We start from the raw sequence: 13592 nt of genomic DNA on the forward strand, positions 1-13592 counted from the left end.
GGGGGTGGCTGGCGGGAAGCCATTGCTCATGGAATTAAGAGGTCCCAGAAGCCAGGGATGCTGCCCTGGGGGCTACACTGGTGGCAGCTGCCATGGAGGTGACAGGCATGTGCTTTCTCCTCAGAAACAGACTGAACTTGAACCGATCACTGTGAAGGACTGGCCAGTCTGGGATGCCGCCTGCCACGTGGAAGGGCCCACCCACCTCTGCTGCCCCATCGGTCCCCATGCCGGCCTCTGGGTGCACAGAGTTTCTGGACGCCTCACAGACAGCCCAGATGCTGCCCTGTCACCTTCGGCCACCACCGAGCAAGAAGGGAGAGCAGAGTTCTCGTCAGTTTTTCCTCCCACAATGTAGGACCTTTCCTTTGCCTTCCAGTGGATAAAGTACTTCGGATTTCATATTCATAGATACAGAATCACGTTTTTAACATGTAAGTCCGCCTATACACATTTAATGAAACATTGGATTGTAAACACTTTTATTACATAGAAATCTTGGTTAGCAAAGCAGTGCATTATCTGTTACATCATCTCTAAAAATGCCTTGTGTCTGCTCTCTGGGCATTACTGGGGCCATGGTGCCTCACCTTCCAGGGTCAGGCCGGGGTCATCAGCACGCTCAGACCACGTCCAGCGCCCTGGGCCCCCTTTGTCCTCCCCAGGGAAGGCAGTACCTTTGAGGGGCTCTCTGCTCCATTAAGTGGTGACCAGTAAAATGTCCAGCCGGGCTCGCCTTGCCTGATGGGACAATCAGTGCAGAACCCACTGTCACCGCGTTTAAAAGTGGACTGGTTATGTGATTGGCGTCTGATGCTTACCCCTCTCGTGTTTCAGTAACTCTGCTTTTTCACGGAAATCTGAATCATGGACCATTGCTTTTCAGTTATCAGATCAACTAAAGAAACGTTTGCTGTTAAGCCTCATGTTCTGACCTATGTGCCCACATTTTAAAAAAAAATCTAGACTTGTTTAGAAGGAGAGGAAAATTGCAAACGGAACCAGGGTGGGGACACAGTGAAAATGCAGGGCCACAGCCGGCGGCTTAGGGCGCCATGGCGTTCAGAGACCTTTAACCTGACTCCCTGCAAGACCGCCTGCGGTTTGGGGAGGAAGACCCCAGACTGCCTGGTAGCGGGAGTGAGAGCTGATGGGGTTCGTGAGTTTCTGGAATTATCGGCACAAAGACCTGCATGTGAGGGTTCCTGGCAGAACACCCAGAGTACTCCTGGCCCCCATGCCAGGGGCCCAGCTGGCATGCTGGGCACTCACCCCAGGGCTGCTGGGCATAACTGGACAGGTCTTTATGAGGATGTATAGTTTCAAAGGTCTGTATTTATAGCTGCAAAGTTGGAAACAAGATGTCTGTCTACCTTAGCCTAACCCTCGTATCCATTTTTTTAACTGAGAAAAATCACAGGAAAAGGTGCCTTTGAAACATTGGGAAACTTGCTTACAAAGCTAAACTGGATGGTAACTCTGTTTCCCCAGCACTGGCTGCTTTGAGAGCACAGTGAGGCAGGCAAAAAGAGGGGTCGTCTGTAGCGCTGCTCACCTGGACACCATGTGCTTCCCAACGCACCAAGGCCTTGTGGGCACGCCCCTCCTGGCCCAGACTGGGTGGGCAGCAGAAGGAGGCCCCAGAGAGAGGGCAGAAGCTTTAGGCAAGAAATGCTGGTGCTGGATTAGGCATGGTCCTTCCCCTCCCCCCACCTGGGGACCTGGACCGTGCAGAGCCCTTTTCTGGCTTGCCTCTGAGGATGAAGATGCTGGCGGCAGCACCTCCCCCGCCAGGAGAGGGCTGGTTTGCAAATCACGAGCCCTAGACCGGTGTTCTTCTGAAATGTTTCCTCCTGCCCTCCCTGTCCCAATAGGGACCACCTCTTCTGTATTTCAAACAGGTGACTTGTGAGTTCTTTGCAAGTTTTGCCCCTGTTTTTGTATCCTTTCCATTTGGGGGTGTGAAGCTATTTAGCCCCAAAGACCTCTTCACGGAATTGCCAAGAATGGCGAGTTAATGCCTTCCTTCAGAAAGACACCTGGAATTTCTCCTTTGGGGTTTATGTACATACAGATCAATTTATATATACACACACACAGTACAATACTCATTTGATACTTTGCCCGTGAAACGGACATCGGACGCGTGCACTTGAGGAGCCCAGTGGCACGTGGGTGTTGGAGAAAGTCGCCTGTGTTGAGGGAATGCTGGTCGGTCCATTGGGCGCACGGGGTGGCCCAGCACAAAGCCATCTCCAGCATCTGAGACGCACCCTGTGCCGTCACCGTGGCGCCCTGCACACTCTGGCCGAAGGGCCATGTCTTTAGAGGTGTTTGTCTTGGTTATTTGTGCTCACATTTCATGTACAACCCAAACAGCAAGATAGAAATCATAAATTACATGGTGAACACGTTCTTGCAGGACAGAGAGAGTGACCCAACCTTGGCACCAGCTCGGCTGTAGAAGGTGGAAAAGCTGGCAGGTTTTTCTCACATTGTCAGCCCTGCCCACCAGCCAGGGCTGTGCAATGAGTGACAAGACTGCCCGGGCAAGGGCCAGCGAGTGGACAGACCCTCCTCCTCCCTGTGCCCTTGGACTGGAGCGAATAAATGGGGTGTGGGCACCAGGCTTGAGAGAATAAGGTCAAATGTGATGGTCAGAGAGGGCCAGGTCACCCAACTGGTGCTTAAAGGGACATTGCAGGTACCCAGGGCTTTGTTTGGTGTGGGTGCAGAACTGTGAACACAGCCAGCGGGCACAGAGAAACGGCCCCGCGAGCCCAGAAATCGGGCCTGCACCCACAGTGTCACGGGAGGTGGGACGGCAACAGCCAGCCTCGCGGCCCCGTCACAAGACGGATCAGACGGTTTTGCTCACCACCAAAGGGGTGGGCTCTGCACTGTGGACACAGCAGGAGGCAGTGCACCTGCACCGGCTGCAGAGTTGGGGGTGGGGCAGGGCGGGGCCGGGCCAGGCAGGGCCAGTCTCTGGGGAAGAAGCAGCCTGTTCAGTAAGGTGACTAATCTCTCTACTCCTCAGTATGCACTTGGACTCGTCAGAGACAGTAAAGTATTTGTTTCTTGTTGCCTATATCTTACCCATGTTTGGTTTATTGTACTTTTCTACATGGGGTTGTAGATCCAGGTTTAAGAGGTGAAACCAGGCCATCATCCTGATACAGGAAAGCTGGGTTCATGATACATATACTCTGCATTTTTTTGATCACTTGCTTAATTGACTCTTGAGGAGCCTTTTGATTGGAGGGAGGTCCTTGTCACCGGGAGCTGTGGGCTGCTGGGCTGAACTGCCTCAGTGGGGTGACCGCCAGCACTTGGGGCCCCTGCAGCACTCTGACTTCGGCCCCTTTCTTGACTGGTGATGACAGCTGTGCAGGTGGACCAAAGCGCCTCCACCCAAGGCCTCCACACCCTGCTCTTCGGAAACAAAAGGTGGGAGCTCAGCAGCGTGTTGGGTGGAGCCTGGTGGGCTCCCACCTGTACAAATGGCCTCGTCCCGGCCGGCCGTGGGAGGCTGTCCCAGCAGGAAGTCTCAGTGTGTTCCCCAGGCTGAGATGCAGCTCTTGAGGGTTTTATCCTGCTTGGCCAGTGGTCCAAGGACAGGCCCTGTGTCACCTTCCTCTGACTCTGGGACATCAGTGCCAGGCTGCCTCCTGCGCAGGGCGGGCGTCGGCCTTTCTGGTCGGGTGCTTGTGCTTCTCTGCACATCTGCCCCCCAAGCTCCCTGCCTGTGCTGCTCTCTCTGGGCCCCGTTGCCTCGTCTTCCTGTTTTCTTCTTGGACCAAAATTTGGGGACTGGAGCAGCTTTGTCCGTTCGAGCATTGCAGCCCAAGTGGATAAAGGCACTTTGCCAGAGAGGAGGACCAGCCAAGAAGAAAATCTGAAATAAAACCAAACCTGAAGTTTGGGCTTTTCTTCAAGTTTCTCCTCCTTCTTCCTTGCTCAAAGTTTACCTGGGGCAGGTTATCAGTTTGACTCACCTTTTGGATGAAGTTTAAATGTTCACGTATCCCATAGATTTTTGCAAGGCTCAGTTGTACGCTGTTGAGGACAAGTCCTTAGACATGTGGAGGTCTGCACAGCCAGCTGCCTGCCTGGTTCAGGAGGGTAACGGGGCCCAGTGCTCCCCACTCTAGATATGAGTGCTCCCTCTGCGGGGTCCCCTGGATCGGCTTCCTTTGTGGCCTTCCCCTAGGAGCGCAGACCTTCCCAGCCTTCCTGGTCAGATCTTGGGGGCCATCTCCATGTGGCTTGGGGTGCACCTGCCCTCAGCAATGCTCCAACAGCTGGGAAAGGGGGTGTGGAGCCCAAACCTTCTCCCGAGTAGTCCCCTCCTCAAGCCTGGCTTCTACCTGAGGTGCCCACCATGCTGTGTGCTCTGGCCCATTTGTGGTTGCTGAGCGCTATGATGTCAGGGCTGTGGAGCCTGGGGCGACCTCTCAGCAAAGTGGTGGATTTGGATTTGGGCCGAGGGATTGGAGGCAAGTGGCTATCGTGGGTGCTGCTTGGCTTGCTCCCAGCTCAGCTGTAGGTGCAGTGCCAGGTCACACAGGGAAGGGGGGAGCTGAGCCCCGTTCTCCCCGAGGTGACCTGTGAGCAGCAGTGTTTGACCCTAGTCTGCTGTTTTGGTTCCTTAGTCTTGAGCACACTTGTCAAGACGAGCCGTTCTATGACCTGCTAGCACACCTGGCCTCTCCTTTGAATGGGGCCCTAGTCCTTCCGCAGACTGGGACATGACAGCCTGGAGCCAACAGCAGTCAAGCATTCTACCTGCCTCCAAATCCGGAGCAGAGGGTGGGGGAGACCCACAGTCTAGGATGGACTAGGTAGGCCCTGGTTACCACATGGACAGGGATGGGGCAAGCTCCTGCAGCCTTGATTTTTAAAAATCAGACCTTTTGGTTTGCAGGAATACAGGATTCACACAGTAGGCACAGTGCCTGCTCTGCCGTCACCAGCTGCGAGGCTCTGGCAGCCCTCAGCATTGGTCCTCGCTGCAGCACAGGCCTGAGCCAGCCCTGCAGAAGGAGGGGTGAGCACGGAGGCCGGGCCACCTGATGGGGGCTGGGGGCGTCCTCTCTTCTGGCTGCTCTGTTGTCTCCCCGGCTGCGCAGGCAGGCGAGTGGCCCACCAAGGTTCCTGAGAGGGGTTGGAGTGTTTACCTGCCGTCAGTGCCTCTTCCTTCACGAGAGCGGCTCTGTGGCGTGCACGTGCGCACGGGAGCACCGGAGTGTATTGATGAGTAGCTTTTCTCAGCAAATGCTTTATACCTTCTGTTCCCTTCCCTAATTAATGGAGGATTTAAAAGTACTCGGTGTGACTGGAGCCGAAGGTGAGATGTCTAGGATGGTAAAAGTTGTTCAGTCACTGAATATAAAAAGCTACAAGGGCATGGTCTTTCCCAAGCCAAACCCCAGCCTAGACACAGTTAGGGTGCGAATCTACCCATGTGGTACCTGTTAGCCCTGGAACTTGTGTTTAAAGACAGATGATGTCACTCACCCCTGGCTCCTGCCCATACAGCTGTCTCATTCTAGCAGTTCACTTGAAATGTGGGCCTGGCTGGAGCCCAGCTGATGCCAGGAGAGCCAACGGCCACCCTTTCCCTGAGCAGGGACCCAGCTCCAAAATCCGGCTCATCGGTGACAGTGCGGCAGTGCTAGGGGAGAGGTGGTGGCCCCTGGGTGGAGCTCCCGCAGCGCTGCTGGGCAGTGGCTTTGTTCAGCTGTGTCAGGAGGGCCAGACCGTGCCATAATTGTTATTAAAAAGAGAAAACACGCCAACCTTCCCCTCTGCCCTGCCGGTCATTGTTCATTGAAAGTTTACTGAGTGCAGTCTTTGTGGAAGTCAGGGAGGCTGCCAAAGTCCAACAGATTCCTTCCCGACAGTCCTGACGCCTGGTTTTCTGCCACCAAGTAGATTCTGGTCTCAGTGCAAACCCTTCGTTCCGGAGGGCAGGCTGCTGAGAAGTGAGGAGGGGACTGGCTGTGGAGTTGGGGGCTTCCTGTCCCCCAAAGACGGCTGAAGAAGTGATCATCTTGGTGCTAAGAGGCAGCTGCCCTGTTTCCGTTCAGCCAGAGGCCAATGAAAACATTACCGAGCTGGGTAAGAGGGTCCTATCTGCCGCAGTTGCCGAGTGTGAGAGCGCACGAGAGAGGCCAACTTCGCCCTCTGGGTCTGGGTGGAATGCGGGTTCTATGGTGGGGAAATGGTTTCAACTGAAGAATGAAACTTGCCTTTGAACCACGGCTGTGCCGAGGTGGGCGGAGGGGCCACCCTCTGGGCGGCCTCCAGGCCTCACAAGGTCCCCTGTGGGGATGCTGCTATTTCTAAGATGCAAATTGCACATTTCCTAGATTTTGTATCTGTGGACGTGGACAAGGGAGGGCCACAGGGACACACTGCCTGTACAATTTGAAATGGGTCGAAATGGTACTTCGAATGTTTTGATTGTTCCTAAATAAAAACGTAAATACATTTCACATCTGCGGACTTTGTTTTATGGGGGAGTCAGAAAAAAAGCTAGAAACACTTCGCATCTGCTGGTTGATTTTGTGGGCAAGACTGACCGTAAACTTGAACGGATGAGCAGGGCGCTTGCCCTGCACCCAGTTCAGAAGAGCTTCTCCTCCACCACTCGGTCCGTGGTAAAGGCTTCTCTTGAAAGAAATGAGACTTTTTTAGAAGTTCCTCCAATTAGAGACCAATGAGTCAAGCCAGCAGTCACCGGGTATCTGGTGAGGGGACATCGGCAAGTCTTTTCCTTTTTCTTGGGAAAAGTACTAAGTAGAGCTTGTCATTTACTTGGTTGGGGGGGGTGTTGAATATGCATAAGGACCCAGGGGACTTAAAGGAATAGGAAGCAGCTTTGTGTTGAGCAAGTCCCTGGGAGCTGGACCACACAGGTGTGGAACCCGAAGCCAATCACCTGACCCCCAGGACAGGTGCAGACTCAGGCGGTGGCTCACTTAGGACACAGGTATGGATGGAGGTGGCAGATGCGGCCCACCAAGGGGTGGCTGAGGGGCTTCCAGGCAGGAAACAGAATTTGAGGGACCCCTGGGCACCCATGCCCTGGGGGGTTATCAGAGGATGCCCCAGTGAGGAGGGTTCTCAGGCTGAGTCGGGGCTTCCTCCTGTAACTCAAACGTGGAGGAAGCATGACCTCACTTTGTTCCATGAGCTGGCTGGCTGAACTGAAATGGTGAGAAGTGATGGGCTCCAGTTGAAAGACAAGTATCTAGCCCCAGGCTCAGCCCTCGGGCCATGTTCAGAATGTGCTTGGTCTGGAGGGGGGGGGCCTGCCTCTGCACCTGGCTACAGATCCTTATCAACGGCAGTGTTGTCGCTGAGGCAGGGACCGCTTCTGCCTTCTCCCCACAGGGCAGCCTTCCAGGGAGGCACTCTGACCCCATCCTGCACTCAGGCTGTCAACACTGGCCTTGCAGGCAGTGCTGTGTGTGCGCCTGTGCCCACTGGGTGAGGCAAGGCCTGCCGGCCAGTCAGGAGCACAGGACCTTGCAAGGGAGCCAGTCTGCTCCTTGCCGTTGACCCGGTACCACGGGCTTCCTCTCCCTGCTCTGCCCTCAGCCCTGGCCACTCATTCAGATCTGCTGGGGAGCCTCCCGGGGCAGCCAAGGACCATCAGGTCGGTCTGGAAGAACTGGAGGTGAGACTGATGTGTGGATTTGCTTGGCAGAAGGCTGCCATGTTTTCTACTAGGGAAGCAGGATCGACACCTGCAAGGGAAGGCAGGGGCAGGCAGGGGCAGGCAGGGGCGTCGTAGCAAGGAGAGCCCCAGGACAGGTGTGCCTCAGGTCTCTGTAGCTGCTGCTCCCACAGAAACACTTGTTCAGGAAATGGAGGTGTGTCATGATAGAAATGAAAGTGGTCATCAGCAGCATGGAGTCACACAATGACAAAGCCCCTAACGGCCAGCAGACTCTCCCCTCACTGGTTAGAAAAGCTCTCTCCTGGCCACAGGAATCTGGAGCTGGAAAACACAGGTCGGGAGAGCCCAGGTTCACACCCCGCCCCTTTTCCCCCAATTACGGTTTACATTCAGTATTATTTTGTATTGTTTCAGGTGTACAGCACAGTGGTTGGACAATCTTATACTTTACAAAGTGCCTGCCTGGCATTTCAGGTACCCACCTGGCACCAGTCATCGAGATTATTGACTCTGCTCCCTATGCTGCACCTCACATCCCTGGGGCTGTTTTGTGACTGCCAGTCTGTACTCCTGCACCCCCTCCTCTCTCACCCAGCCCCCTACCCAGCAACCATTTCCTCTGTGTCTACGAGCCTGTTTTGTTCGTTTTTGTTTTTTGAACTCCACCACTTACAAGTGGAATCATGTGGTGTGTGTGTTTCTCTAATTTCACTGAGCGCAATGCCCTCTAGGCTATTGTAACTAATACTGCAATGAACATACAGGTGCGTATTTCCCTTAGTTTCCTCAGATATATACCTAGAAGTGGAGTCACTGGGTAGAAGGCACTTCTGTTGTTAATTTTGGGGGGCAACTAACTCCATACTGTTTTCCACAGTGGCTGCACCAACCTGCATTCCCACCAACAGTGCACAAGGGTTCCCTTTTCTCCAAGTTCTTGCCAATGCTTGATTTATTGGCAGGCCAGATTGACAGGTGTGAGATACTTCACTGTGGTTTTACTTTGTAACTCTCCGGTTAGTGACATTGAGCATCTTTTCCTGAGTCTATTGGCCATCTGTGTGTCCTCTTTGGAGAGGTGTTGGCTCACGTCCTCTGCCCAATTTTTAACTGGGTTTTTTGTTTTTCGGATGTTGGCTTGTATGTGTACTTACAGATCTTGGATATTAACCCGTTATTGGAGGTGTCGTTGGAGAGTGTTTCCTCCCACTCAGTAGGTTCATTTTGCTGGTCTCCTTTGCTGTGCAAAACCCTTTCAGTGTGACGCAGTCCCATGTTTTTTGGATTTCCTTGCCCAAGCAGATATTTCAGAAAAAATATTGCTGATAGAAACATCAGACATTTTACTGCCTGTTTTCATCTAGTTTTATGGTTGTGAGTCTTCCACTTAAACCTTTAATCCATTTGGAGTTTATTCTCGTGTATGGTGTAAGGCGGTCAGTCTCACTTTTCTGCACGTCAGTCCAATTTTCCCAACACTATTCACTGAACAGACCAGCGATTTTCAGAGCACACATTAACCAATTAAAATTCAGCAGCACACCAAAAAACACAATTTTTGCTTATCTGAACCAAAAAAAGGCATCCTTTTGATTGATTTACAAAAAAATAGTAATTGCCTACTTCTTGCTTGAAAGTGTTTTTTTATGAACTTGGGGTGCATAGGTTCTTTTGGATTCATGTTTCAGGGTTCTTAGGATATAACCCTAGCAGTAGAATTGCCAGGTCAAAAGGCAGTTCCATCTTTAGTTTTTTGTAATAGCCAAGTGCTAGAAGCAACTAAGGTGCCCATCAGTAAATGAATGGATCAAAAAACTGGTACATTTACACAAGAGAATTCTACACAGCAGAGAGAAAGGAGGAGCTCCTACCCTTTGCAACAGCATGGATGGAACTGGAGAGCATTATGCTAAGTGAAATAAGCCAGGCGGTGAAAGACAAATACCATATGACCTCACCATTAACAGTAACCTAATCAACAAAACGAACAAGCTAGCAAAGTATAGCCAAAGACATTGAAATTGAGAACAGGCAGACAGTGACCAGAGGGGAGAGGGGAGGGGATAATGGGTGAAGGGTTTACAGGAACAATTATAAAGGACATATGGACGATAACAAGGCTGGGGGGGTGGAAACAGGGAAGGGAGGTGAGGAGGGCTGAGGTGGTGGGGAGGGCTGAGGTGGTGGGGATGGGGTGGGCGGAAAAGGCAGAAAACTATACTTGAACAAATAAAAAGTAAATAAAAATAAAATAGTGATTTAAAAAAAATACCAGGTGCCTATACTAGTAAGGATTTCTGGTACCAAGAATGAACCAATCAGACACAACCTTATATACCATGTGAGTAGTAAGATGCAACTCTATGACCTATATATTTATGGTGCAAGACAGGGCATTCACACCAGGCAGCTACAGTTGTATTGGTGGCTGTCGTTTTTTAATTTGACAATCTAAGGGAAAGGAAGTCAGTGCCGCTGACTAAATAGCAAGGTTATTGCATGTTTTAAAATTCTGTGGCACGCCAGTTGAAAATCGCTGGGATCGACTGTCTTTACCTCAGTCTTGCCTCCTTTGTCAATTGTTAATTGACCATAAAGGTGTGGGTCTGTTCCAGGGCTCCCAACCACCAGCCTCTTGTCTGAGGAGAGGGCCCACCCTCACCCCTGTGAAAAGCACCAGGAAGCTCTAGGAGGAAAGCCTGCGATAGCAAGAACCTAAGCGTGGCAGTGTGACACTGGCTGTCATACCTCTACTTCCGTGAATGACGGGAGAGGTTTTAAATGGTAACCCCAGGCCTCCAAGTGGGCAGTGCTCAGAGGGGCCTGCAGTAAGCCAGGCCGGGCCCATCTGTGAACTTGGGAATCGTGTGTCTTTGGTCTGCCTTGTCACATAGCAAAGGGATGCTCAGAGCCTGCAACTCTAAATCACCTTGGGCTGGTCTTAAAAAAACCTTGGTCCAGAGCCTCCAACCATGCCTTGGAACGTGCATTATTGGACCAGGGGTGTGTTGCTTACCGTCTTAAGAACCAACTAATTACACTTACCTGCATCTCCTCAATGACAGACCTTCTCAGGCTCCCTGGGATGGCTTACATGCCTGTCCACCCACCCGTCCACCAGGCACTCTCTCTCTGCACGGCATCATGGCTGACCCACACCAGCACAGACCGTGATGGAAACAGCCTCAGGAAGGGAATGTCAGGCCCTTTCGACCGTATTCTGAGCAGAGATTTTGGTTGCAAGCAACAGAGGCACCTGGCACCCTACGTTTGAATGCTACGTTTTCCAAGTCCCTGTGGAACTGCCCACCACCACAGCCAGCTAGCCTCTCTCTGTCCAGCCACACGCTTGGTGGACAAGCTGGAGGAGAGGGTGGCCTCGTAGCCCAGAGGCAACAAGAGCCACTTGACCAGGGAAGTTACCGGAATCCTCCTGCCTGCTTCTACTGCAGAAGAACCACAGGCAACTGTCCCGAGGTAACAAGTCTCTAGACAACACGCTTTCCTGAGCCCACAAAAGAACACACAAGTTAAAAGAAAAAGGAGACAAAGATAATTTATTTGGCAGTCAGATCTTACTAGGGCAGCAGAATTAGCAAGTGGCTAACCCTGAGCCCAAATGCAGGCATTGGGTTTGCGTGTGCTGGGTGCTATGCTGGGTACCCACGGGCCTGGGCCCCAACCTGTCCTTCCAGGTGGGGCTGCCTTCCCACCCTTCTACCTCCTTCCTTGGATCTTTTCCCCAGCTAGACAGAAACTGCCATCTGCTTCACTCAGCACCGACTGCCCATCCCATCTCCCTTGTCCACCCCCCACCCACCCTCGCCCACCCCCAAGGTAGGCAACTCCTTAATCCCTCTTCCATCCCTAAAGGAAAGCATAGTGAGTCTTTTTTTTTTTTTTTTTGGCCTTAAAAAAAACCACCTCACCAGAATAAGCTTTGCTATTTTCTCTCTTCCCAACCCATTCCTGACGGTGCCTTAACACTCCAAATTGAGCCCCGACAGGGCAGCTGCCCACCTCTCAGAGGCTGCTCCTCAAGGTGAGGGGCAGGAGGGGTAAAATAGTTACGCCACTGAGAAAAAAATACTGCTTTTTAAAAGTCCTTTTTAGAAGGAAAGCTTTTCCAGTAAAATTTAAATTTTTTAATATTTAAATTATAAACCAAACGTTGGCAACCACACATAGACATGTTTGCTATGGACAAATTAAGATTGTGAGGTCATACTTTCAAATACAGCTTCAGAATTAGTTTAAATAAATCAATACATTTCCTCAGAAATTGTATGACTTCCTTCAGTTTACAACTCATGATATGGAAAGTTTAATACGATGTTAAATAATTTACTCCCTACCTTAAAAACTATAGAAAACTAATCACTAGTAGGACCGAATACTAACAAGGCTTTAACGGCTCAGTGGTTTTTCTTAAGAGTATGTATAAATCTCGAAAAGGCAACACTGTTAGCGGAGCTGCAACATCCATAAAAGTAGCAGTTCTGCTGCAGCGCACAGACGAGTCCTTTCATTCTGCTGCCCCAGCCCCCTCACCAAGCAGCTTCAGGTTAGAAATGGAAGACATAGAAAATCATACATCCTACGTGAAATAATGAAGATAGTGAGAAATAGTGTGTGCAAAAAATAAACTTTAAAATTCTATACTCCAACACCATGTATGTCTAGTAATAGGGTTTCCAATTGAGTTAATACTTGAGATAATCAGAGGCGCCCTCTCGCAGACTCAGACCCCCATCTTCCACTGCGACAGGGAGCGTGCCCTTCGGTCGGAACAGGATGGAGTCCGTAGCTGGTCTGCCGGGGCCTCGGGGGAAGCCTTGTGGAGGAGGGCACATGAACTGTGTGTAGGGCTTCCCTGGACGTACTGGGCCAAGTCCTCAGCTCGGCCTCTGCCTTGGCGACTTGCTCCTCCATTCTGGCCACACTGGCGTCAACCATCCCGACGAAGGCCTTGAGTATATCCACAAACTCGTCTACCCTGGTAAGCAGGTCCTCTAGGCTCGAGTCCAGGGCGCCCCCCCCCCATCCCCGGCAATGGGCAGTGGCAGATAGCGTGGCCCACAGTGGTGTGGCACGCCCAATTCTGGGCCCACGTCCTTCCACAGCTGAGGTGTTGCGGTGGCTCTGGGGCACACTGCCGCGTCCCTGCTTCAGGTGGCCCCTCTCAAGCTGACCCTCCATCACCTGCGATGCCCAGTACTGCTACTCTTAACTCGATCCCCTGTATCTTTCAGGCTGGGCAGTGTGCCTCACCATGGGCAGTGTGCCCTTGTGCTGTGTCCCCGTCGGGCAGGCGCTGTGCTCCTAGGCCCTGGCTCCAGGGCCAAACTGCGGGCATCTCCCCTCCCACCCTGCCCGGCTGTGGTTTTAAAGCTGCAGGACAATGTAAACTTTGTTTTCCTGGCCCAGCAAGGCTGCTGCTGCTGCTCCTCCTCCTCCATTCTCAGGAATGTCAGCAGCTCCTCAGAGCCTCCTGTGCTGCCGGCTGAGGCAACCTCTCTCTCCAAGGGGCTGCAGCCGAGGTCCTGGCCCCACAAGATGGAAGGATCCACCTCCAGAAGTCAGGGCCAGATGTGTGTGCTTAATGCGAGACACAGTACAGTTTCTGCCCCCACCCCGGCTGGGTGTGGAGGCCCCGAACAGTAATACATCTCACTGATGGCTTGTTTTTTGTCTAGCATTCACTGCTGGAATCCAGGCTCCAGGCTGCGAGACCAGGAAGGCTGCCACGCAGGCCGCTTCCAGCAAACCCAGTTCACGGCATTCCAAGAGGCACGCAGCTACCTGCTGCTGTCCACGGGGCTGGGGCACAGCTAGAGGCGGTTGTCTCCATTGACCCGAGTCCTTCGTGGGGCCCTGAACAGAGGGATAGGTGTCCTTACTG

The 13592-nt window shown here is 52.3% G+C and overlaps 2 protein-coding genes across 6 annotated transcripts in view; one reads left to right on the forward strand and one right to left on the reverse strand.

Annotated features, from left to right (window-relative positions):
• The window catches only part of ZHX3 (zinc fingers and homeoboxes 3), a 107006-nt gene extending 100511 nt beyond the window's left edge, over positions 1 to 6495 (forward strand). For all 3 annotated transcript variants that reach the window (XM_053926198.1, XM_053926201.1, XM_071221752.1), the window contains exon 4: positions 125 to 6495. In XM_053926198.1, coding sequence (XP_053782173.1) covers positions 125 to 135 — 11 coding nt within the window. In that variant the 3' untranslated portion in view covers positions 136 to 6495. The remainder of the gene's footprint in view (positions 1 to 124) is intronic.
• Positions 6496 to 11230: 4735 nt separating this feature from the next.
• The window catches only part of PLCG1 (phospholipase C gamma 1), a 35320-nt gene continuing 32958 nt past the window's right edge, over positions 11231 to 13592 (reverse strand). For all 3 annotated transcript variants that reach the window (XM_053927050.1, XM_024559401.3, XM_024559403.3), the window contains exon 33: positions 11231 to 13564. In XM_053927050.1, coding sequence (XP_053783025.1) covers positions 13522 to 13564 — 43 coding nt within the window. In that variant the 3' untranslated portion in view covers positions 11231 to 13521. The remainder of the gene's footprint in view (positions 13565 to 13592) is intronic.

Source organism: Desmodus rotundus, chromosome 6, assembly GCF_022682495.2.
Source record: "Desmodus rotundus isolate HL8 chromosome 6, HLdesRot8A.1, whole genome shotgun sequence".
Taxonomy (NCBI): Eukaryota; Metazoa; Chordata; class Mammalia; order Chiroptera; family Phyllostomidae; genus Desmodus; species Desmodus rotundus.